This window comes from Lissotriton helveticus, chromosome 9, assembly GCF_964261635.1.
Source record: "Lissotriton helveticus chromosome 9, aLisHel1.1, whole genome shotgun sequence".
Classification (NCBI taxonomy): domain Eukaryota; kingdom Metazoa; phylum Chordata; class Amphibia; order Caudata; family Salamandridae; genus Lissotriton; species Lissotriton helveticus.
The window spans coordinates 374,780,201-374,806,686 of record NC_136070.1 but is presented as its reverse complement, the minus strand read 5'-3'; the positions used below and the strand labels follow the sequence as shown (position 1 = coordinate 374,806,686).

Genomic DNA, 26,486 nt, shown 5'->3' with positions numbered 1-26,486 from the left:
TTTTTTCACCCTCTCGCCTAAAATATACTTTGGCATCGCCTTTACTCACCATTGTTTAGTTTCGTTGTACACATTGTGTGTCTAGGACTCCTGTATCAGCGCCCTACATGTGGTTTCCTTTTACCTTTCAGATTCCCCCTGAAGAAGTGCATCTCAGCACGAAATGCATCGGGGACAGCTTTGAATGTATAACTTTAAAAGAAACGCAAACACTTATATTCATTGGATCATATGACCATAATATGACGATGATGTTTTGAATTCGTGATCAAATGACTACTATTATGTACAAGGATTGCTGAAATAAACTTACCATAAGTTTACGTTCAACTTTTTAGTCCAAAACTTTATTGATCTTACGCACCAAGGTGCCCATCAGAGGGCTTAGAAGTTGTCCTTACTGTCTGTAAGGCTCATCTTGCTTGCGTACCTACAATTGGGGCACACAGAGGTGTCATTTTTCCGCACCTGTCTGTCATCAGCCACACTGTAAGCCAGAGCTTTCCAAACTGTGTGTCCCGACACAGTTCTGTGTCACCTGCAAGTGGTGGGTGTGTCGCGGGATGACACCACCGGTATTAAGGGCACTTATTGCTAATTAAGAGGCATTCCTTTGAAAGAGTGTCTCGGAGTCTGACGCAGCAGCGCGAACTCCGAGACACTCTGCTCTATGGGGGCCGGCGATTCACAGCAAAGCCCCATTAAGAAGTAGATTGTCTTTTAAAGACCTGCGAAGTACTCGGGTGCGGCTGTGTGTGTGCCCTGTAAGCTGGGTTGAGGTGACAGAGGGAGGGAGACGGGGAGACAGGCAGAGGGAGGGAGGAAGACAGACAGGCAGAGGGAGGGAGAGAGAGAGAGACAGACAGGCAGAGGGAGGGAGAGAGAGAGACAGACAGGCAGAGGGAGGGAGAGAGAGAGACAGACAGGCAGTGGGAGGGAGGGAGAGAGAGAGACAGACAGGCAGAGGGAGGGAGAGAGAGAGTCACAGGCAGAGGGAGGGAGAGAGAGAGAGAGAGACACAGGCAGAGGGCGGGAGAGAGAGAGAGAGACAGACAGAGGGAGGGAGGGAGAGAGAGAGAGACAGGCAGGCAGAGGGAGAGAGAGAGACAGGCAGAGGGAGGGAGAGAGAGAGAGAGACAGGCAGAGGGAGAGAGACAGGCAGAGGGAGAGAGACAGGCAGAGGGAGAGACAGACAGGCAGAGGGAGGGAGAGAGAAAGGCAGAGGGAGGGAGAGAGACAGGCAGAGGGAGGGAGAGAGACAGGCAGCGGGAGGGAGAGAGACAGGCAGCGGGAGGGAGAGAGACAGGCAGCGGGAGGGAGAGAGACAGACAGAGGGAGGGAGAGAGACAGGCAGAGGGAGGGAGAGAGACAGGCAGAGGGAGGGAGAGAAACAGGCAGAGGGAGGGAGAGAAACAGGCAGAGGGAGGGAGAGAGACCGGCAGAGGGATGGAGAGAGACCGGCAGAGGGAGGGAGAGAGACCGGCAGAGGGAGTGAGAGAGACCGGCAGAGGGAGGGAGACCGGCAGAGGGAGGGAGAGAGACCGGCAGAGGGAGGGAGAGAGAGAGAGAGAGAGAGAGAGAGAGCGCGAGCCCCCGAACTCCCCTTAGGTGTTTCGGGCTCGCTACACTGCCTTACTGTGTCCCAAAATGATGCATCTCCAAAAAGTGTGTCCCCAGCATGAAAAGTTTGGAAAGCTGTGCTGTAAGCTATGATCAAAAGCTGGGCCTCATACCTAACCCCCACCATCTGCTAAATGATGTGCCTCAGGGTGGCCGCTCCTTGCTCTGTAAAAAGCTAATTGATTTTCTAAAAGAGCCTTTTCACCTTTCCCTCACATCAGGGTCTGGGTATCCTTCTTCCACCTTCAGGAATGTGAGAAATATACTTCTACTGTCTTGGAAAACAACATCACCTCCATCTTGTGATTCAATTGAAGTTTGGGGATTCAGAATGGATCTTTCAGGCCTCCGTTCTTCTGGGTCATGCACACATATAGAAGGCAGGCCACATACACAGAACACGCACACACAATTGGGATGTTAGCTCTAGTGTAAGCACATAGAAGCAAAACGTTACATAAGTGGGCCAGTAGGCCTCCGCTCCATTGACACAGATAAAACAAACTCTGGATTCATAAAACACTGTTGTGCACTGCTACCACTGCTCTATGTGCCAAAGCCATGGCTGGGACAGTAGTTCATGGTCTGTACAATGAGGGCATTCGTGGTGCACCCCTCTAGGTCACAGGACAGGACAGGACCAGAACCTCACTCATCTCAAGGGATAGGCAAAGGTCTTTGGCCACACACTAGATCAGTGTGACGCTATGACCAACATCACAAATCAGGATAACAGATGCGAAGCTGGGGCAAAAGCGCACAACTTTAAGCAGGGCCTTACTGCAGTTACAGCATGGATGACGGCTAATTATCTTCAGCTTAATGCTGACAAGACGGAGGTGCTGGTAGTCGGCAAAAATGCTGAAGCATGGGGTGAGGAATGGTGGCCAGACATTCTTGGCAACCCTCCAGAACCTAAAAACGAAGTTAAAAACCTAGAAGTCTGGTTTGACTCCTCATTAAGTTTTGTTGCCCACACAAAGAAAGTTGCAGCCACGTGTTTTGGAATCTTGCGGAATTTGAGGCCAATACTAAAAATTTTTGACCCTCCTACGCGTCAGCTTGTGGTGCAGTCTACAATCCTTTCACGATTGGATTACGCAAGCTCTCTGTTTCTGGGAGCTAACCAGACGGAGAAGGTTCGTTTACAACGCGTCCAGAACGCAGCGGCACGTGCCTTGACTGGACTTCCCCGGTTCAAATCAGTGACTAACACGCTCTCAAAGCTACACTGGCTTCCTATTGATAAGAGAGTCCATTTCAAGACGTTGTGTCTTGCTTTTAAAATTCTGAAAATGGACTCACCCCCTATGCTCTGCCCCTTGATGACAAGGTACTCCCCCCGTAGAGCTCTTAGATCGGTGGGACAGTGTCTGGCTGTGATTCCTCGAGTAAAGTTAGCTCGGATGGGAGGGCGTTCTTTCCGCTATCTGGCTGCAAAACTCTGGAACGCCTTACCATTGCAGATCCGGAGTTTAAATGACCTTTTGGCTTTTAGAAAGGCCATCAAGACTCACCTATTTTGTCAGTAGCCGGTTGTGTAATGTTCTTTTATATTGGCTGCGCATGCCTCCTCTCCTCTGATTAAGCGCCGGGACGCCCCTTTGCTGGGGCAGCTGCGCGCTATATAAGAAAGTGTAGTTCTAAGAACAAGGGTACCCCATAAATTGAACCTGGGGTTAACAAGTGTATATAAACATCCCGGCGTCGCGTACATCGGACGCGATACGCCTCTGGATTGAGACCCCCAAGCGCTGCCCCCACCAAGGGAGATTAGTACTCGGAGGACTATGGCTCCGCTACAGGGATTGGTGTCACTACAACGCGGTTTATAACAACGCATTCCGTTACATCGGAATTTTTACAACGCAGGATCCATTACATCGGATGCCATTACAACGCATGGCATTACATAGCAGATGCTATTACAACGCATGGCATTACATCGTAAGTATAGGTAAGTATACCTTTTTAAAAAAAAGTGTAATTAAGTTAATTTAATTAATTTAATTTAATAAATTTAATTAAAATACATTTTAAAATAGTAATTAATTTTATTTAATAAATTTAAATCTATTTATTTAAATTAATTTTAATAAAAATTGTAATTAATTTTATTTAATTAATATAATTAAATTAATGTAATTTAAATATATTTTTGATTGTAATTAAATTAAATTATTTAAAATAATGTATTTAATTTAATTATTTTAATTAAGAAATGTAATTAATATAATATAATTAATTTAATTTAACCTAAAAACACCCCTGTACCCCAAAACCCAAACCCTGCCCTGAAACCTAAAAACACCCCTGTACCCCAAAACCCAAACCCTACCCTGAAACCTAAAAACACCCCTGTACCCCAAAACCCAAACCCTACCCTGAAACCTAAAAACACCCCTGTACCCCAAAACCCAAACCCTACCCTGAAACCTAAAACACCCCTGTACCCCAAAACCCAAACCCTACCCTGAAACCTAAAAACACCCCTGTACCCCAAAACCCAAACCCTACCCTGAAACCTAAAAACACCCCTGTACCCCAAAACCCAAACCCTACCCTGACACCTAAAAACACCCCTGTACCCCAAAACTCAAACCCTACCCTGAAACCTAAAAACACCCTTGTACCCCAAAACCCACACCCTACCCTGAAACCTAAAAACACCCCTGTACCCCAAAACCCAAACCCTACCCTGAAACCTAAAAACACCCCTGTACCCCAAAACCCAAACCCTACCCTGAAACCTAAAAACACCCCTGTACCCCAAAACCCAAACCCTACCCTGAAACCTAAAACACCCCTGTACCCCAAAACCCAAACCCTACCCTGAAACCTAAAAACACCCCTGTACCCCAAAACCCAAACCCTACCCTGAAACCTAAAAACACCCCTGTACCCCAAAACCCAAACCCTGCCCTAAAACCTAAAAATAACCAAACACCCCAAAACATATACCTCAGTACCCCAAAACATATACTCCTATAATCATACTTATTTAAAAAATTACTTAAATTAATAAATTTAATTTATAATATTTAAAAACATAAATAAATATTTTTATTTATTTATATTTATAATGAATAATAATTAAATCAATTATATAATATTAAATAAAATAAATAAAAATTATATACTTACCAATACTTACGATGTAATGGTATGCGTTGTAATACCATCTGCTATGTAATGCCATGCGTTGTAATGGCATCCGATGTAATGGATCCTGCGTTGTAATAGCTGCGTTGTAACAGCATTGCGACGTAAAAGTTGCGTTGTAAGTGATACACACCCCGCTACAGCTTTAGATTTCCACTTGAACAAGCAAGTTACAACTGAGAAATCGAGCTGCTCCCGTACGAATACAGTGAAAAAACAGGGCAGTCTTCAATTGATTGGTGCAAAAATTCCGGCAGTTAATATAAATATTCATGAAGTACCTTACGTAACATGATTACAAGTCAGAAAAAACTCTGATTTCAGGAAGCTCCTTCCCGTCCTGATGATGATCTAGATTCATATAGATCGAAACGTCGTCGACTCATACAAGAAAATTTCCCCTGTTTTATTGTATATATTTATGTGGACCTACCTTGTTGTTATGTGATGTCTTGTTTCACTTTGGTCACTTATGTCACGTCCTGCACACTGTCACTTATGTGAGCACCTGAAACTTTTTTCTACGAAATACTAAAATTACAAATAAATGAATATTGTATAAATTCCCTATGCATTTAGCTCCCTAGCGTGAATTTACTAAACGCTCTCACTTTTTTGATGGGATCTTGTTGGACAGTTGTCGAACCATTGTTTGTTTATATACACATATAAGAAAGTGTAACATAACATACAGTGGAGCACTCAGAGCAGGGGAACACACCTGTACACAATGCAGGGGGCATTTTCATCCCAACAGTGAATGTAACTTTCCAGTATGTAGGGCACCTAGTCTCCAAAGGTGGAGTACCAGCACTCATAGATGCTGACACCAGGACAGCTCTTCATTGCCAACCCAGTCCAACCTGACATGTTTGGCAAAAAACTGACATCTTCCTTTGTGGGAGGGATAGAGACACTTCAGAATATCTTTGGATCTAAGATGACCAAAGCTCTTGTTTAGCCACTGGTGGCAGGTTTCTAGATAATCCCAGAGTCAAGCAGCTGCCCTTGTTATTCCTTTTGAGATACAGAAGGCGTCAAGAATTTGCTGGTTCTGCCAACTGGGTTACAGGCAGCGATTCTCCACTAAGGGCTACCAACTTCATAGGCTAGTTACTGGACACCTGATAGGGACCTTAGTTCATATCAGGTGAAACACTGTCTTTTTCCCCATAGACATTGGCATACAGCCGTTGGAGCAGGTCATATGTAAATGTATCCAGCATTATTTATGTTAAATGCTGAGCAACGTTTAAGTGAAACTAAAAGGAACATGGGGAATCAACCTTGCATCTGCTAGTAGAACAGATTTGCCACCTCACCTAGTATTGAGCTACCACCCAAGAGTAGGTGTAGAGTATTTCTGAGCTTATATCACAATGGAGGGAAGAAATGATCTTTCCCACAACACAAAAGGCAGCAGGTTATCTCACTTGCATGAATGTGCTCCACTGGAGCTAAGATGATGAGATACAATGCTCTAGTTTTCGCATTCCGTGTATTAATGGGTTGCACTTAACTGCAATTTTTTCTCAGTTATATTTGCCTTGCTACTACAGAGGTTTGTGAATAAAGTTTCCAGTGCTGTCTACTCAGTTTCATACACGATTATTTGTTTAGGTGGCTACATGATTGATGGATTTCTAAACTAAAATCAGGATGGAGGCACTGTGACTGATCTGATTACACAATCAAGATTATATCTGTAGTACATAGTGCATATGTACTGACAAGTATACTCATTGCTGGACAGGTTGGCGCCACCCAGATCAACACGTATAAGAGCGCCACCTGATAGGGGTATGATATAGCACACCAAGCAGAAACCTCAGAGACACAAACATATTCTTGTTTTCATTCATTCTCTATTGCTCTCTTTTTCCCTTTTTTCTACTAATCTATGTGTTCCAGTGTGAACTATCTTTCCAAATCTGTCACCAAGACTTCCCCTTTAACTTTGTTGTCTTTTTTTTACAGTTAATTAAGACTGTCTGTCTTCTGTCTCTCGTTTGGAGCAGACTGAGTAATCTTTTAGGTTTATCACTGTTTCAGAGTGATTGCTCACCTTGTTTTGAATTATTCTTAAAAGACATGGTCCTTTATGATGGGGATGTAAAAGATGGGTAATAGCATCAATGCTCTTTTTGTTTTAAGGCCATTGTAGTTTAACCTGCATGCACCTTGTTTCTTTACAGACGAGGAGAGTGGATCTGAAGAAGAATCATTCCAGTTTGGTTCCACACTTGATCCAAACTATCGATCCCGTAGAAAGAAGAAAATGGAGGCTCAGAATAAGCATGCCCAAAGTTTTCTTTCAGTTCTTCTGCATGTAAATCATGGCTTTATGTCCTTGTGCACAGATGTAAAGGTGAGTGTACATTTGTCTTTCTAATGTGCTATGAAACTGGGTTGCTAGGGCGTGCCGTTTCTATGCACTTCCGATATTGCATTTGTACAAACCTTTCAGTGCACCTCTGAATTTTTTTAATTTTGCTCTTTTTTATCTTAAAACATTGACTTGTCATTTTGTAAAAATATTACTCCAGTCATAAGGAAAATGTACAGCTGCCAATTCAGGACCTTTCCCCACACTTCTTGGTCTAAATCACCATAAAATAGAGACTTTTCAGGAAAAACATCTGGAAGACGTACTGAAAATGCTATAAAGTAGTCAATAGACCATTTGGCAGGGTCTCAGAAGATAAAGCAGTTGCCCTCTTGCAACACAAAGGCCACAATGAAGAAAAGGGATTTCATGCCGCACTGAAATTATTGGCCTCTTGAATACCCTACAAGTTCAAATTGGCTAAAGCAACTGCCAAAGTTGCAGCTCCAAAGCCATAAAATGGTTTCCAGAATTATCGCTCTGAGACATTTCTCAGAACCAAAATGGGGTAGAAAAAATTCTCCCAGAGCTGAAAGGTAAGCTCATGCAACGAATTGACAGAATCTTACTTGTCATGTTATTCATGAATACCTCAACCTCATTGGAAACTTTTCAACCGTAATAACGCCACTCTGAAGAAAACTAGGCATAGATCCAGACATGCTAACCAATTTCAGATCTCTGCCCTTCCTTGCATGATGAAGGTCAAGACTCAGTTGCTCCTCTCATCCACAATCCAGTAATTTCAGGTATACCTTTGCATAAATCCTTTAATCTAGAGTTGAAGGTCCGATTTATACCTCCTGCGGCCTGTTACACTTTTGAGCTCAACATGTTTCTCACCTAAATGGCTACTTGTGATTTCTTGAGAAAGGGCTCTACCTGGCCAAATTTGGCTCTCATCTCTGAAGTCTTCACTATTTCCGAGTCCTACAAGCATCAGCATAATGATGGAGCCTCTTCAACATATATGTGGCTTCTCTTGTCTCATCAATGCCACGTTTGCCATCACATGTCCTAGAATGATACTTAGCTATACCAAGATTGCACAAAGAGCACAGGAAGAGAGAGCAAGGCAGACTTGCTTGTCACAGATGGACACTCCAGTTTTACCTGTGGTGTATGAACCCAAACCAGAGATTCTGCCATTGGTCTCTGTGGATGCTGTTTTTGTTCATTCAGTTGGCTGCTGTTCTTCGGTTACCTGTACTGAAAGTGTGAAATCTGTGGCTAATGTGGGCAGAAGTTAAAACAACTAGTGAATACATTATCCGTCATAGTTGTTCCCCCTTAAACAAATGAGTGGTTCTCATTTTATAACCTCGATCCTCACAGGATTCATGTCTCCTCACAGTCCTATTCTCACATCTGGACATCTGCTGTGGTATCTGCACGGGACTATCAGCACAACTCCAAAGTGCATAAAACCATGTGCCCTGCATCATGTGTTGATTGCTGTGTTCAATTGCATCACTCTACTGTGTAAGCCTTGAACTCTCTAATGATAAAAGTATCATCCCAACTCATATGGGACATTTCTTGGAATGGCACAAGACTCCTTCACCAAGGTTTGTCATCTTCACAAGCTGACCAAACAGTTTAACTTACCTTCCCTGAATGACTGAACATCCAGCCAGCTAGATACAAGTAATTCAGCTGAGGAGCCTTCCACATGCAAACTTCTCAGCTGCCTAGAATTGTATAGCCTGGTCAGAGATAAGCATAATTAATTAATCTCTTTTAATGCCACTCCAGCTCTCCTATATGGAACATCACAATCAAAGAATAGAAACGCTTGAAATATAATGTCTCTTTCAGGCCATATAATATTGACCCTCTAGCATTACTCTTCTTTTGTATGCTTCTCCTTAGTAAGATAAGTATTCCCTTTTTTAATTACCTTTAATAAAGTAGACAAAGCTATGGATTTTTAAGAGCAGAGTATATGTTTTGCATGTCTATATGTAATCTTTTAGTGTTCATGGAAGTTTAGAACTAGTAGGATTAGCGGTGTTTCCAATTTATGGGAGTGCTTTATTAGTAAAATGGGTAGTTTTTAACCGTTAAGCACGTTTTGGCATGTGTGGAGTTGTTTTAAATGATTACAATTAAATAGAGGAGTTCTGGCATAACCTATTACAAATATGGGAACATATATAGTGCTAACAGTGGATAAATGAGACATTTAGCATTAGTTTAAATAGCGCCTTTCTGTTTAACTCATCAGATGTGAGGGAGAATGTCTTTGTGTACGTGAGGCTTGGGAGTGCGGCTGCTGCTTGGGTGGTTAACAATGGAGAGCTGCAATCTGCTTGCATTATATATATATATATATATATATATATATATATATATATATACACATACACGCAGTGCTCACAATTGACACTAACCCTATCAAAACATCGTGTCACAACCTACCTCGCCCTCTAGCAGAGATCTCTCTCTATCTATAGATAGATAGAGAGAGAGAGAGAGAGAGAGAGAGATCCTCTGCTAGAGGTCTAGGTAGGTTGTGACGCCATGTTTAGATAGGATTTGTGTTAATTGTGAGTGTTGCGTGCATGACATCGTACTGACGTTAACAATAGTTGACAGGCTAACAACAGCTGAGCATTGCAGCTGTGGTGACTTAATCAGCTGTTTTTTATTGTTTGTACCAGCTTTTTGTTCATGTTAGGAAATATGGCTGACAATGGAGAGTTTATTATCAGCAGTTAAATAATGAGATTCTTTGAGCAGGGGGGTTCAGAAGGTATCATCTAAGAGGAAAGAAAGAGTAATTAAAGAGGAAGAATCGTAGAACAAGTCAGAAGAAGAGATAAGGCAATTAAAAGGCAAATACAAATTCCCTAAGGAACAGAAAGCACTTGGTAGAATGTGAAAAAGAAGCAGCTACACATATATAAAGAGAAGGAGAAGATGTTTTGCTCATTAATTTAAATAAAGGTGTCTGTAGTGGAACACATGAGGGAGATGTACTGAGCGACACAAAAGGATAATAGGTTTATTCTTTGGAAGAGATGGAGTTTGCTCATCTTCATGGGGAGAAGGGTTGAGTGCAGATCTTGATGAGTAAGTTTAGACCTACACAGTGATGGATGTACAGCGGATGGGTTTAAAGATGAGGTCAAAGATTAGCAAAAAAGGTATTTTGATGGATGCTAAAGTTGAGGGGATGTTTAACCCCAATAGAATAAGACATCCACATAGTACCAAGATGTGAGAGATGGATAATTTTCTGGAATATACTAAAAAGAGTATAACAATAATATCCAGAGAAGAAAGCTGATGAGTGATGAAGTCTGAATGCTCAAGACCGGTGATAGATGAAAAGGTTTGTACAACTCCCAATGTAGTTCCAGAATTAATAACATTTCTGTTTAAGTTAGGAAGAGATTCAAGAAAAGGAGAGGCGTAAGGCAATTTTGCTGGAAATAGGCACCAAGCTGGGAGATAACACAAACAAAGTAACAAGTTTTGAAGTGAAGAATATTCTCTTTGAAGAAGGTCTTGTTAAGAGTTTCAATGAGCATGTGTATACTTTTACTGCTTTAGATGAAGAAAAGCTAGATGAGAATCTTACCTGAAGGAGGTGTTTTTTGGAAGGGCTGGAACACAAGAAACTTTCTATCGGCTGAGGATTACAGAGGCTTATTATCAGAATCAGGGCAGACACTTATAGCGAGGGCTTCAAATAGCACATGATTTTTCCCTCTAAGGTGACAGTAGGGCAAAAACAAAAGAAAAGGATGGATGTCCAGCAGATCACAAAGTGGATATGGGGTCTGTTATTGGTTCTTTCCATGGAAAGATGGAGGGTAGCATAATGATTTTCTGCAAGAACTGTGAAAAATTGCGAATAACTCATAGGCTTTAGAGACTTTGCAAGGGTGCAAATTACAACCAGAGTTCTTATGAAATCCTACTCAATAAAAGGAGCCAATAGAGTAGGTACCTTTAGAGGTTAGAGAAACGTAGTTAAAGAGTGCCATTAGTGCAGTACACAAAGAAGGAAAGTTTTATGTGAGTACAATTTTCTTAGTGAAGAAGAAAGACGAGGGGTGGCGACCACTTATATACTTACTGAGCTTAAACAGATATCTTGTATACAGAAACATCGGGATTAGAAGAGGTCTACCTTTTCAGGGACATTTTGCAGGAAAGAGACTGCTCCGTGAAATTAGATCTGAAGGATTACTACACAATTACTATTGTAAAGGGGATTCAAGTTTACCTTCAATTCTAATGAAGAGGTCAGTTGCACCAGTTTGTTTGTTTAGTGCTTGGCCTCACGTTGTCATGTTGATGTTCCACGAAGGTGCTTCAGCCAGTGATGGCATTCTTGAAAGAGAGAACGGTTAAATAGGTTATTTATATGGACTCCATTTTGATAATGTCTTACAGTTACAGGGAGTTGTTCAATCATTTTTGGATGATAAGGACTTTTTGAAGGATCCCAGTTTCATGATCAGTTTAGACAAATCATTGATGACACCTGGCTGGGAGGTTGAGTTCTTGGCTTTTAATTTGAATGCGTTGGGAAGCTTGAAATGACTAGAAAGGAGGGTAAGATTGCTAAAGAAGTGTATTTGTCAGTCACTAGACAGAGGCATGTTAACCTTGAGGGCTTTGGCCCAAATAACATGGCTTATAACATCAGGAATTCAGCCTATTTTTCACGGACCTTTGCATTAAAGAGCACTTCAGAGGCCAATAGCAGCTCCTCCATAGGGGGCACAAGGTAGTCAGCTCACTGCCTCCCTCTACAGTTACTTGCTTCATGTGCTACATACATGAAAACAAATGATCTCACATCGTTTGCTTGCATATATCTCCTGTAATGTCCACTTGGCAGCAGAAGAGGGCTCAACTAGTTGTATTGCGTATGTGTCAGTTGGGGCTGTTGCAGTCCAGTCTCACATAGTCACAATACATATCTGACATGCTGCAGTAGCGTCACTTAGTACAGCATGTCAGATGGAGCTTCAGGGTTTGTCAGTCACGTGCCCTTTTACCCTCTCAGAAGTGGTAATAGAGATAAGGAGTTTACCACTAACACTATCCTGGGTTCTGATTAGGTAAAAGCTCCTGGACCTGGCTCTGGATAGCTGCTTGCCAGAGTTACACAATTGGAAAAGGTTGCTTTGTACGAGTATGTGTGTTTGTCTGCGTGCTGGGTCCTTTGCATGTATGTAAGCATGACTGTCATTGTATGCATGCCTAGAATTATATGTATGGTTATATGCATGAGCGTGTGCAATATGAAAGCCTGTAGGGTGGGAGGTCTTGGGATCAGTGGATGGTGAGGATGGGAGCCTGAAATTGTTAAACCTATTTGTAAAACTAGTTAAATAATCCGGACTGTATAATAAAAGACCTGTAAAAAAACAGTGTGCTAAATTGGTGAAAGAATCTGACTGCAGCATTTACAAAGCTTTCAGGTTTCCCTATTTCATGTGACTGGTTGTTTTCTGCTTTTGTGATAATCCTATTTATTTTATTGTGAAATTACCACCACACAAACTGGAATGCAAAGACAAAACTATGAAATAGTGGAACTGCTAGCATTTGAGATTACATTTCAGCGCTCTCCTTTTACATCAGGAGTGTAGCTATCAATAGTGCATCAGGTGCAGTTGCGCTGGAGCCCTGTAGTGTGAGTGGCCCTCTTCACCTCAGTTGGTGGCTGTTTTCACTGCCAATCTGGGACTGGAAGCCACATTTTCCTGCTTTTATTAGGGCCCAATATGGCCTTACTATGACAGTGTGCTTCTGTATTTTGTAAATTAAGGAAACCTTATGGTTTATCTGCACAAGGCATGTTCTGGATCAATGTTCTCTGTCTCTTCTCTTTGTGCACTGTCAAAAATCAATCAGTCACTATTGTTGCAGCACAGGCGTATCAAAAGGATGTAATACTGGCATTGTCCTCTCCTAGCAATTGAATTACCTCTGTTAGTATTATTTTCTTGTTGACAAAGCCAGTTAAGTACATAGTTTGAGCTTTTAGTATATTTCAATAGTTCCACCTCAGATCAACTTGTTAAACCTTTGGGTGTAAGATAATCTGGGAAAATTGCATAAGTGCAGTGAGTAGTTTGCAAGAAATTTCTTAGGGAAGGCGAGAACACCCAAACTCACCTCAGGGACTTTGGGCTATCTCACTATGGTCACTTGGGACCATCCAGTGTAGGCATTTACGCCCTACCTATTTGAATGTTCACAAGCTGTCACTGTCACAGGCTGAAGGGAGATGATTTAAGGAAACCATCACTGCGGGGGCATTTCATTCCGATTAAACTCACCTGGGACTCGGTGACATCGCCGCCGCTGCTCCTGACATCTGCGCGGCCACTGAGAGGGAGAGACTACAGGCACCAGGATTCCCTGCGTCCAGACGCGGTGCACATGCCCACTTCCGCGCCCGGAGGCGCTTAAAAGGCAGGCTGAGCTTCGGTGGACCGGGGGCTCTACTGAAGCAACAACCATCACTGCTCGGGCATTTCATTCCGATTAAACCCACCTGGCACTCGGTGACATCGCCTGTTGGTCTCCCCCGCCGCTCCTGAGATCCGCGCGGCCGCTGAGAGGGAGAGACTACAGGCACCAGGACTCCCTGCGTCCTGACGCGGTGCACACACCCACTTCCGTGCCCGGAGGCGCTCAAAAGGCAGGCTGAGCTTCGGTGGAGCGGGGGCTCTACTGAAGCAACAACCATCACTGCGGGGGCATTTCATTCTGATTAAATTAAACCCACCTGGCACTCGGTGACATCGCCTGTTGGTCTCCCCCGCCGCCGCTGCTCCTGACATCTGCACGGCAGCTAAGAGGGAGAGACTACAGGCACCAAGACTCCCTGCGTCCTAACGCGGTGCACACGCCCACTTCCGCGCCCAGAGGCGCTCAAAAGGCAGGCTGAGCTTCGGTGGTGCGGGGGCTCTACTGAAGCAACAACCATCACTGCGGGGGCATTTTATTCCGATTAAACCCACCTGGCACTTGGTGACATCGCCTGTTGGTCTCCCCCGCCAGCGCTGCTCCTGACATCTGCGCGGCCACTGAGAGGGAGAGACTACAGGCACCAGGACTCCCTGCGTCCTGACGTGGTGCACACGCCCAATTTCGTGCCCGGAGGTGCTCAAAAGGCAGGCTGAGCTCCCACGTCGCGGGCGGTGCCGGGAGAAGCTCGGGACAAGCCCGGGACAAGGGCGGGACCGTCTTAGGCCATTAGGGGCCAGAGGAGACCGGCTGGGCCACCCCTCTAAACGCTAGCCTAAGGTGAGTGACTGATATCAAGTAATATGGGGAAACGTACAGTGAACCGGGTTTAAAAACCTCCTCAGCCACCACCATTGAAATCACCATTGAAAGCATGTTTGTAGAGGCCATCACCTTGGTTACAACAGAGATTGAGCAAACCAAAAGGAGACTCTCCATAAGTCATTCCGTGCCTCAATCATATCTGCTTGAGAGAACAGGACAGGACAACCTACCTGCCCCCCTCCCATTATCACCTAATGTTGTAATCGCCACCCCTTGTCAGCGCGACATCTTGCCTGAGGGTTCTGGGGCTAGTAACGGAGATGAGGACATTTCAGACTTACATTCACGGACTCAAGCCGATATTACCATTGGAAATGTAGCACCGTCCATCAAAACACCGGGGGGAAAAAGGAAGAGGGGCGCATCTAAAAACACTACTAGTAAGAGGAAACAGCCAGTTCGCCAAAAAACCCAACCCACCTCTCTGAGCATGTGGAATCGTGGTGCCACTGCCGTAACAGTCAGCCCAACTGAGCAAATAAATGAGCCTACTGTAGATTTGACAATATCAGATGCTGCAGCTAATTCCAATTATAACCAAACTGAACATACAATCACACAAGGCACAAGCGGAAGATTGGATAATACTCTCATTGACATTATAGTGGACTCTGTTCATGGGCGTTTAAAAACTTTGATGGACAAACAATTTAATGCTTAACGCCTTGACAGAATGGAAAATTTGGTTAAGAAACTAGATACGCAAAAACAAGTAGTCACTATTGTCGGTAAAATTAGAGGGGATCAGTGTTTTAAACCAACGTAGGCTGCAGCTCATAGCTTAATCAATGAGGCCAATGCTTGTATATCCCCTGCTGTTAATACTGCATGTGCTATGTGTGGCAACTCTAAGAACGACGTCTGTCCCAAACCAACTGGTAGCACGAACCCCATGGTGAATCTGGCACCTGGTAACAGGTCCACTTGCAATAACTTGCCACAAAACCCAGCACTAGCCACTCCTGCACATTTGTGAGTCGTTCCCATAATTCCAGCCATTGCCCAAAACAATATTTCTATATCTAATATTTTGGATAATAGTCCATCCAAGGACGTTCTTAATTTACCCCTGGAAGCATGTCCTTATGTTGTGATTCTAGCCGAGGCCCCCCCACTTAAAAAAGACCAATCTGAATCTTGGGAACAACTTAAGAAAAAATGCATTGATTGGCTAACGAAGAACAAGGGTCTAGGGACGACGAATGCTAACGAAATTCTAATGGTCCGTCAAGTAGGGTGGGTGGGACCTTCAGAAAAGAACATCTCAGGTGACTGCATAGTCGTGAATTTTAGACGTCCACCCTTGGTGAAATGGCTATTACGAGCACAAACCCATATTAACACTGCTCCAAACCATATACACCCATTGCCCTTAGGTTTTTTCTACAAACCTCCCACATGGTCACGTAATCTTCCAACCCAAATATTTACTACACAAAATCGGTTTACAGCCCTGTCTGGTCTAGAAAGCAAGGACTGACTATCAAGTCAAACATTGTCCACTATACCAGAATTAGTGGAATCCCTAGTTGAATGTCCAATTGTTGTAGAACCTAGAGGTTTAGACCCCAACTTGAATGTGTTAAGCTGGAACATCGCAGGACTGAGTTCCAAATTAAACTCCATGGAGTGGGTTGATTTGGTTAGTGAATACGATATCCTGATGTTCCAAGAGACATGGTGTACAAATGAATTGTTCCTTGAAGGATTTGCGTGCTATAATAGCATTGTACCTAGCCCTAAGATGGGACGTCCGCGCGGGGGTCTATCAACATGGATAAAGATCTCAGCTGGGGGTAGCATAAAACCCGTGGCGACAAATAACGAGAATTTTCAAGCCACTATCTACACACGGGGGGCTTCAATATGTTTAATAACATTTTTATTATAATGATTTTACATCACTACCAAATAGAAATTTTATTAATTTGTTTGAATTTATTGATGGACTACAAAATGTACAGAGGTATGGTAAATTAGATGGTCTCTGTCTAGGTGGGGATTTTTACGCACGGTTACACAGAGATATTGACAACCCCACCCCCGTGCCGGTAAGGATCAATACATGTAAAAGGGGTGAGGAAATTTGTAATTATTTATCCTCCCGTAATCTAATCAATACAATGGAAAAGGCTGGTGTTGACTCGAATAAAGGTCATTTGCCTACCTATAGAGGTCGTGGATGTTCATCTACCATAGATTATGTTTTTATATCATCTGCACTGGCATATTTTTTAGTTAAGGCTGAGGTTTTATGCACTAGTCAAGGTGACCATAATCCAATTACAATAACTATTAGACTTTCCTCTAAATTCCTTTCTCGAAAAGAAATAGGGGCAAAACATCTGGTGGCATCCACCAACCAATTTAGAGTAATCTGGAAGGGTATAGATAACAAGGCCCTGCTTGAACGCATGATAAAATCGCATCCTTTATTGGTAGATATGTGCTTATCGAGCAGCTCCACGGGCAGTGAGATCGTTGATGCTTTTAGCGGTCTGTGTGCCGGTATTAAACACATAATCTCTAAACCCGCCACTAACCCAAGCAAAAACCCTAGATGGTTCAACGGTACTTGCTCGCGGGCCAATAGAGACCTGCGTGTAGCATTAGCGGCCACACCCAGGGATTTAACTCTAGTCAGATCACTAAGAGCTTGTTACAAGAAAGCAACCAAATCCCGTTCTGAAGAAATGTTGACAGAACGTTGGGAAAATCTTGCTTGTGCTGCGCTACTTAAAGATGTAACTGGATTCTGGAGTGTAGTTAAAGAAATGAGGTCTATGGACTCGGCTATCACCCATAAGCTGTAATATACCTAGGGAACTTTGGGAAGAGCACTTTGCTAGAATTTATACTGCTCCCACAACGGTTTTTAGCAATCATACATGTTTCCCAGTGGCACAGTTAGCTATAACAATTTCTGAAGTTGAGGATGCCATAAATCAAAGTTCAGGGAATAAAGCCCCAGGCCCGGATGGGTTATCTATCGACCTTATAAAACATAAACCTGAGGTCTGGGCTCCCCTCCTATGCAATGTTTTTAACAACTTAACTAATGCAGCTATCGCAAATTCAGGGTCGACCAGTATTATTGTGCCCATTTTTAAAAAGGGCGACAGATCTAACCCGAGCTATTACCGCCCAATTTCTTTGATGTATAACACCTTAAAGATCTTGGGCAGGGTTGTCTTTAATAAGATTAGGAGTTGGGCTGAAGACAACCAAATTTTAAATTACTGTCAGGTGGGATTTAGAAGTAACGTTGGCACTGTGGAACAGTGTTTGAACTTGAACCTTATTTTGGGCAAATATACGATTGCCCAAAAACTCCACTATATCTGGGATTCATGGATTTAACCTCAGCCTTTGATTTTATTAATAGATCGAGCCTATGGGAGATCCTTTTAAAATACGGGTTGGATGAGGCTTTGGTTTATTTTTTGGCGTATTTGCACAGGGACTTCAAGTCACAGGTGAGGATATGCAAGACGGGGAGGTTTCTGGGGACATCACTATTGGCAGACGGGTCAGACAAGGCTGCGTTCTGGCCCCTCTACTTTTTATTCTTTATATAAATGAATTGCATAACTCCCTGTCTAAACTGACCAGTGATGTACCCAAAATCAATGGCAAATTGTTCCCCGTGCTTCTCTACGCCGATGATGCGGTCCTTATGGGCCGCACACCCAATGCACTACGCACTTTAGTTACCGGTTTTGTATCTTTTATGGCCAATCTGGTCCTTCTTACGAATTAAAAAAAATCTTATATAATGACTTCTGGGCCAAAAAAGCATTGCATCAAGTCTATAAAATTGGGCAGCGAATCATTAGCATGCTCAAGCACTTCCCCATACCTGGGCCTAGGCTTTGCGGACTCTGGCTCTTGGCAAGCCCATGTGGCCCATGGCAGAACCAAACTCTCCAAAGCAGTGAATTCCATCATCAGCCTCAGGCAACCAAAACAAGCTGAGGTGGTTGTACTGCTGATTCAGATATACAAATCACAATGTATACCAACAGCCACTTATGGCGCCGAAGTTTGGGGGTATGTGAACTGCAGAGGAATCCAAGTTGAGGAGAATAGGTTCTGTAGAAAAATTCTTGGGGCTCAAATCTCCTCCCCAACTTACATATGCCACAAGGAATTTAATTTATATTATGTGGAGGATTTCATTAGGTCTCGCCCAGCTTTATTTTGGATAAAACTATGGCAGAATCCTGCTGCCACCTTAACTAGAGAAATAATTATTAATTGTCTCAAATGTGACAAAGGTGGTAGCATACCATGGCTTATGGCAGTAAAAGATAGTTTAGCCAGTATAAAGCTGGAGCACATATTTTCCTGCCCGTCAACAGCAGAAGGCATAAATATTAAATCTGTCAGAGGGGCATTGTATAACCACTATCTCAAAGAAAGACAGACTATCGAACACCACAAAACATCGATAATTGGATACATGCCGCTATTGGAAACAATAAGCACCCAAAATTACATGCCACAGCAATACCTTAGAAAAAGCATAGGAAGATGGAAAAGGAGCTTACTTTACCGCCTTAGGGATGGCAGTATAAAATATTCACTCTGCTTTCTGATAGGATATAATAATAATCTTGATCAGATGAACTTCCCATGCGGTTTTGGTAGCAAGCAAACAACGCTACATTTTTTATTCTTTAGTAAATATTATATAAAATATACAAAACAGTACCTAATCCCTTATTTCAAGGCATGGGCTATCATGATGATCTGATCCTCCGCGTAAGCACGTTTTTACTAGCTGCGGTACGTTTGGGCGCTTCCATGAGTGAATGAATTTTAACACCTTATGAACCCTGTAATATCATCCAGAGCAATTCCCTTCCCATCCTCGCTTTATGACAATTATTAATACCATCTATAATCAACATGTTGACGATGTAGCTAGCACTGACAGGGTTAAAATAAAGGGGGGCTTAGCTCATTTACATTTGTATCCTGATTACGGTTTGCGTATTATTGCATTTTATTCTGTCAATATATTGCTGACTTTGCACAACTGACCTAAATGCCATTTTGCACAATGATATTAATGCTGCTGGTATCGTTTGATTCATGGCTCATTTTTGCACTTCATTTGCAATATATTGTATAATTGATCTAAAGCGTCATCTTGCACTTTGTTAATAATGCTGCTAGTTTTTATAGGCCCATCCAACATTTTGAAGTTGTAATAATTAAATTCGTATTGGAAGATATGTGTTTATATATGCGACTTTGTACAATTCATTTCAATGCCATTTTGCACAATGGTATCAATGCTGCTGGTATTGTTTGATTTGTTGTTCACTTTTGCACTTTATCTGTAACATATCATATAACTGATCTAAAGCGTTATTTTGCACTGTGTTACCAATGTTTTTAGTTTTTATAGGCCCATCCAACTTTTTAAAGTTTTAACAGTGTAACTTGTATTGGAAGGTATGTGTGTATATATATATGTTAATACTTAATGTATTTTTGTATTTCATTTTGGTGGTGATGAACTGTGCTTTTATGGATATCCTTATCTGAATAAAGATCATTTGACTTGACTTGGTATTGTGACAAGGTGGTATTATCATTGGAAGTCGACGAGCTTATCCTACATCGAGAGGTTTGGGGACTGAGTCCAGTTCACGTTTTGCGGAAACCCAATACTGCTGTGGGTATTGGCGTTGAGCTGCGGAGCTGCGGATCTGCGACGGCTTGTGGCTTGCGGTCTCCCGGTTCCCAGCTCCACTTCACGGAACCCGGTTGTTCTGCCACTGCCGTAGGTGCAGCGGTGGGAGAGGTGCCTTCCCAGCCCCCCCTCCGCGGCGTGCGGCACGGTGAGGTGTCCGGCGCGTGGTGTTTGGCCTGCAGCCTCACCGAAATTGAAACCGGAGGAAAGCTGAGACCCGAAGAGAAGCGCCGGCCACATTGAGCCGCCGAGGAGCTGGGGTGCCTCCGGAACACTTCCAGCGTGAGAACTGATTGAGCCCTGGTTGGCGGCTGGTACCCCATCTTTTTCCAGCGGGTCGGCTGGTCAAGGTGGGTCTGGGGGAGACGTGCAGAGGAGTGGTTGCTGGAGCACTTGCTTGAGCTGCCTGGATTGGACTGGAGTGGGAGCCTAAACCGATGCCACAAAAGGGGAGCGCCGTGAGCTGAACTGAGCCCCCGAGTAGTGGGAAATAACCAAAGGAGCAGCTGCCGGCTCCGGCGGCCGCGGTAGGGAAAGAGGGAGTGGTGAGACCCTCGATAGCAGCAGAGAGCAGAGGGTGTGGGAGCGGTGGTCTTTGCTAAAGATTGTGAAAACTACAAAGCCCTTACACCCTGCAAAATCACTGGTGAGTTGTGAGCTGCATTGTAGACCATACACTGACTTGCCTTGGAGACATTGGGGGGGGTGTAAACACCAACAATAGAAGAAAAAAATAACAAGGAGAAGGAAGAGGGGGCACGGAGACAGGTACGGTATACTGAAAACAGGGATTGAGTCTGAGCTAGAGCGTGAGGTGGCAGACACCGGTGATTGCTAGCTCGCTCGCTCATTCACCCATTCGCCTGTACATTCCCCTCCCTGCTATTGTGGGGTTGGTACTGGTGAAGTTGGTAAAGTTTAGCATGGAGTGTGCACAGCCTGAGATCTGGTTGGGATAAACTACCACTCTGTGGACTATTCATTCATAACAGTTGGATTACCCCACTTCCCTTTGCTAAGGGAATCTTGGAGTGGCTGCTATAGGAGAAGCCTCGAATTACTGTTAAAGGGCACGGTACAAGAACAGGAAAGGCGACCAGCAGCTTCTAATATCAAGGAGTAAAGGGAGAACTATGCACTCAGGTAAAGAGAGGGCGACAGGTCCATCGACAAGACGTACAAAGTTAATACAAAAATCCGTAAAAATACCAGATACATTTGATTTCATGAAAGATCCATCTGGAGCCTTAATGACAATGCAAATAGAAGCAGAAACAATTAAATTACAAACCCCAATCAAACCTATCAGTAATGAAAGATTAAGTATACAAGGCATACAAATTACTCAGCAGGAAGTGCTATTCACAAAATAAGATAGATCAAGTGGTTGACAATGAATTCCAACTTACTGACCATGAAATACTAAGCATAATATCACCTTCCAATGAAAATCAAAAGGAAACTCAAAAGGAAATGGACGTGTCCATTATACTTAACGACAACATATATAAGAGCAGAATAAATTAAAGAAAGCTGTCTTCAAGGCCCATGTTACCTATAGAAGTAAAGGTAGAAATTCGGAAAAGAACACTGACAACTACTGATAACACCATACCTAGCCAGCTGGTTTACCAAAATTGTAGCTCGGAGATTACTACTAAAGAAAAAGAGGACCTTGAAGGCGCAAAGCAGGACATACTAAACTTGGGGGAAGTTTTAAGTACCAAACTAAATGGAGGGTCCAATCCGAAAATACACAATGAGGCCATGAAGGCATACCCAACTCAATTGCCCATTGAAAAACAAAGGAAATAATTAATGCAAGATAGCAGAACAGGAATAAATGAGCACAACATCAGGAAACATATGGAGAGAGATAAACTCAATGTACTAATGATAGAAAACGAGAAGAAGCCACCCAAAGATATCATATACTCAAAGATATCACATAAAGATAATACACATAGTGGTGACGACCAGTTAACTGAACAAAAGATACAAATAACAGAAAACCAAGACAATGGGACGATCTGGGATATTTTCTATCAAACCTCATCTTTAACGTTAGAAGCACTAACGTATGAATCAAACAAAATGGATATACAAATAGATCTTCTGAAAGTTATGGAAAATGCAGTTGCGGAGATCGATCAAAAACTTGCCCAGCTGAATGGTTTGATAGTGAGAGATCAAAGTGATAGGTGCACAAGTGCAATCTGTACTTATTTTGGCACTATCATAGACAAACTATCAACAATACCAGAGGTTTTGTATACCATAATTGAAGATGCTAAAAAGAACCTACGAAAAGAAAGACAACTTGATAATAAAAAGACAAAGGAAAAGACCAATTTTGATATGAATACTGATAAGAAACATGCCAGCTGCTGGGAAAAGATTGATGGTCCGGAACAAATAACCCCTAAAAAATTGCAGATAATGCAACAAATAGAGCAAGAAAGAATAACACTGGTAAAACAGCAAAGATGGGACCAGGAAGAAACAGGGACTGGTCCAATGGAAAACCTAATGGTGGATCGAGAAGTTAAAGATCTAGACACCTCCCCATTTACCCTGTCAAAACGTCAGAGAAAAAAATTACGTAAAGCAAGAAAAAAGGTAAAACAACTAAATTCTGTAGTAAAACAATCAGTTGAAGAATTGTCAACATCCATGGAGACTCATGGAAACAAACTATGGAATGAAGCATTAAGTAAAGAAGAAAAGGACTCAAAAGAAAAGAGTTCACCCATAACAATGAACAGCAATAACAAATATTTTGCTATATTTGAAAAAGAGCTAACGACGGAACCATCAATCTTACAAAAGAATACAGCTACTAAGGCAGCTAAGGTAGGGAACAACCAGAGGAAAACGAAGTCAACTGAAAATAGGTCCAACATAGACCATGTGCCAGTGTACATATAAAGTAAACAACCAGAAGAGTCCGCGATACCAAAGATTATATCTATTCCACTTGAACTTAAAAAACAGGATTCCAGAAAATGAGGAGGAAAAAATTGATATCTTCCCGACCGTACATAGACCACAGGTATGGGACGATAACATACCTATTAAGGCAAGTTTAAAAACAAGCGAACAACAAACTCCACACATTGTGTGAAAAAGTAGAAAATCAAAAGAGTTTCTCTCCAATTGCTGAGGGCAGAAGAACTATATTAGAACAAGCAGAAATGAAAAGACGGTTCTCAGACTGGGATCAACTGGTTATTGAAAAAAGTGAGGGGGGAAGCGAGTTACATATAAGGCTATACAAAATAGGGAAACAGACAGGTATGAAGAACACCTATTGAATGAAAAGGTGCAGCTGATTTTTAAACCAGAATTTGACTCGAGAGGCAACTTAGACATACTAATTAGAGGGAACATTCTTCGCCTATTTAAATCAATCCCGTCTCTAGCTAAAGTGTTGAGTAAAGACATCGACTCCATAGGTTTTATAACTAATAATGATGGTTCTCGGGCATCAACATTGATTACTTTAAATTCTGTGTTAATAGCAGATCAAGTTATAAACAAACGGCAAATATTTAACAGCTGGGGTATAGTGATTAGTAAGCCTACACCAAAGGTGTATCCAACACCACTTATTATTGATGAAGGTCAGGCACAGAAGGTAAAGTATAACATGCAAAGTTGCACCGTATTAAAAAATGCCCTTGGTGGATCTGCCCATAATGTAGAGGTAACACCAGTACAAAGAAAAATTGAAAAACCAGCTGGAATAAATGAAAAAGTGATTGCTCTGGCACTACACGGCAATAAGGACCCATGACGGAATACAGTCACTATTCCAACAAAGAACGAAAAAGATTCCGAAAAATTTAGGATGTGTTCATGGAACATAAACGGAGTAGGAAGTAAGATTAACAATGCACACACAAACTCTATCCCTAAAACATGTCAAATCATACTTCTACAGGAAACATGGGAAACCAACTCAATTATATTACAGGGGTACAAAGGTTATTTCGAACCTGCGAATAAAATTCATAAATATGGCCGTCCGAGCGGGGGGCTAGCAACATTTATATCTATTGACCTATTAGTTGGCCACGTGCAATTGGACACAATTAGTCGTAACATCCTAATAGTCAAGTTGGAATATAAAACAAATAATGATAAAAAACCAAAGACCTTAATTTTGATTAATGTATATATACACCAAACACAAAGTAGCAGAGAAACAATGTGTGCCACCCTTAATAGTTTTGTGTTGGAACAAATGTTGATTGACCCATTAGCAGACTTAATTTTGACTGGGGATTTTAACTTAAATCTATTAGTACCTTTTATTAGAGACGACATTACGCAGTCTCAAGATTACCAATGGGCTACCCCTCACCAGGACCTAGGAAATGAGACAAATCACCCACGAAATAAAATTGGAACACAATTTATAAAAGACATAGAAGCGATGGGCTTACGAATTCTAAATGGATGATTCTGTAGTGTAGTTCCTATCTTCCCAATAGGCTCTGCGCATTGGAATAATACCTACAGCAGTAAAGGCCTAGGCCAGATGTTAACTAGGTCTACTACGGTCGATACTAGACTTAAAGTTTTGGGTTTGCCAGCGTAGCTCAGAGTTCGCTAGAAACTTTCTCGAATGTTCAAGGAGGACTTAACTTCCCTGATTAGACAAGAAGGGATTTAGTTTCTGACAACCATAGAACATGACAACTTTGCTCTCCCCTAATCAAGAGTCAATCTCGAGAGTCGTGTGAACAAAAGGCAATTTATTTTACTCAGTCAGTACGTGCATTCTTAGTCTCATCAGAATGTAGAGAAAAGGAAGAGACGGGCGTGTTCAATAAAAAGGTGTTATTTATTGATCAGTCTCTTTTCTCGTACAAGAGAAATGGATCGATATTATTGCGATACTTATAGTTAAGTAAAGTGCATACATTAAAAGCAATAGTATAAAGTAATACTGTAAAAACATTGATATGGTTTCTAAGCCATAAGATGTTTTAAAATGAATAAAATATATTACATACACATATACATTTGACTAAACGTACTCAACTGGTGTTTCTAGATACGCCTACCCCGTGTACCTGACCTAAGTCTAATACGTGGGCGGGAATAGAAAGTTACAGTTTAAGTTAAGTTTGTTTTTGCCAAGTGAATAACTAAAGAATTCTCTGTGAGGGGTTATTCAGTTCTGTACCTGGAAGTTAGGATGAATGAGGAATGGTATCTCTCTCTGGTCTCGATATTCCAGGCTGCCTGCGAGGGCTACCCGGAAACGCCGGTGCTGGATTCTCGGCAGGAGAAAGCAGCGCGTCTCTCAGCGCGTCAGAAAGGCGGGGCTGCTGCCAGCGGGGTCTGCTCTGCTCTCGGCTTCGGCAAGGATGGCTGCTCCGTCTCGTCACCACGCGTGTGTTTGCATATGGCAAGATCGGTAATATTTATACCTTTAAGGTGCCGAGATTGACGTAAGGATGGACATAGATACGTCAATAAAGATGTCATACGACTTGCTCGTTAGCACATTCTTTTACTAAAGTTCTCGATGAAATCAAAACAATGGCCGCAGGGTTTTGCCCAGGTTGTCATAGGTTTGATTTGTTATGAGAACTCCGTATGCCTTATCAGGGGCTGGAGGAATATCGCTTGTCTAATTAGATCGCAAGCGTTATGACCTAATCAGATAAAACGTTCCTGTGCCGTAGTGTGACTGCGTCAGATAACGGTATCTGCATCATGGGGGTTTTCTGCCTCATGGGCTGACTGCTAGTTAACTTGTTGGTTTGTTTAACTAGAATAGGGTCAGGAATAGGGGGATCGATTCAGAACCGATAGGAATACATGACACCCACTCCACGCTAACTATGGACATATTTACTAATCTAGGCATAGTATAACATAGTACAACATACTATAGAGTAGTGTGTATACCTTACCACCCCAAAATACATAAATGCATTTTGAAATTTTCAAATATACTGAAAAAAATTGCAGACATATATATATGGTATGCACTCAAGCTGTAGAAAAATGCCAAAGTAATCGCATTTGTATACATAATTGCTTATTTGGTATATGAGAATTACACATGAAATGGTTTCTGACAGAAAAAGGTTTCGAGACCATTCCATCACAGAATAAAATATCTTTATGAACATGCCAGCGGGCAGCTAATGTCTATAAGCTATCTAAAATTTAGAAACCTTAGTTCTCTAAGAATAGTTCTTACTTTAAGCAGAAGATAGTGTCCCGAAAAATATGCAAAAATATTTGGGGCTGCTGAAAAAACTGCTG

The 26,486-nt window shown here is 42.3% G+C and overlaps 1 protein-coding gene across 1 annotated transcript in view; it reads left to right on the top strand.

The window, feature by feature from the left end:
• Positions 1-26,486, top strand: part of ATG2B (autophagy related 2B) — a 1,105,913-nt gene that overhangs the window by 520,897 nt on the left and 558,530 nt on the right. The window contains exon 20 of the mRNA XM_078660122.1: positions 6,978-7,150. Within this exon, the coding sequence (XP_078516248.1) occupies positions 6,978-7,150 (173 nt within the window). The remainder of the gene's footprint in view (positions 1-6,977; positions 7,151-26,486) is intronic.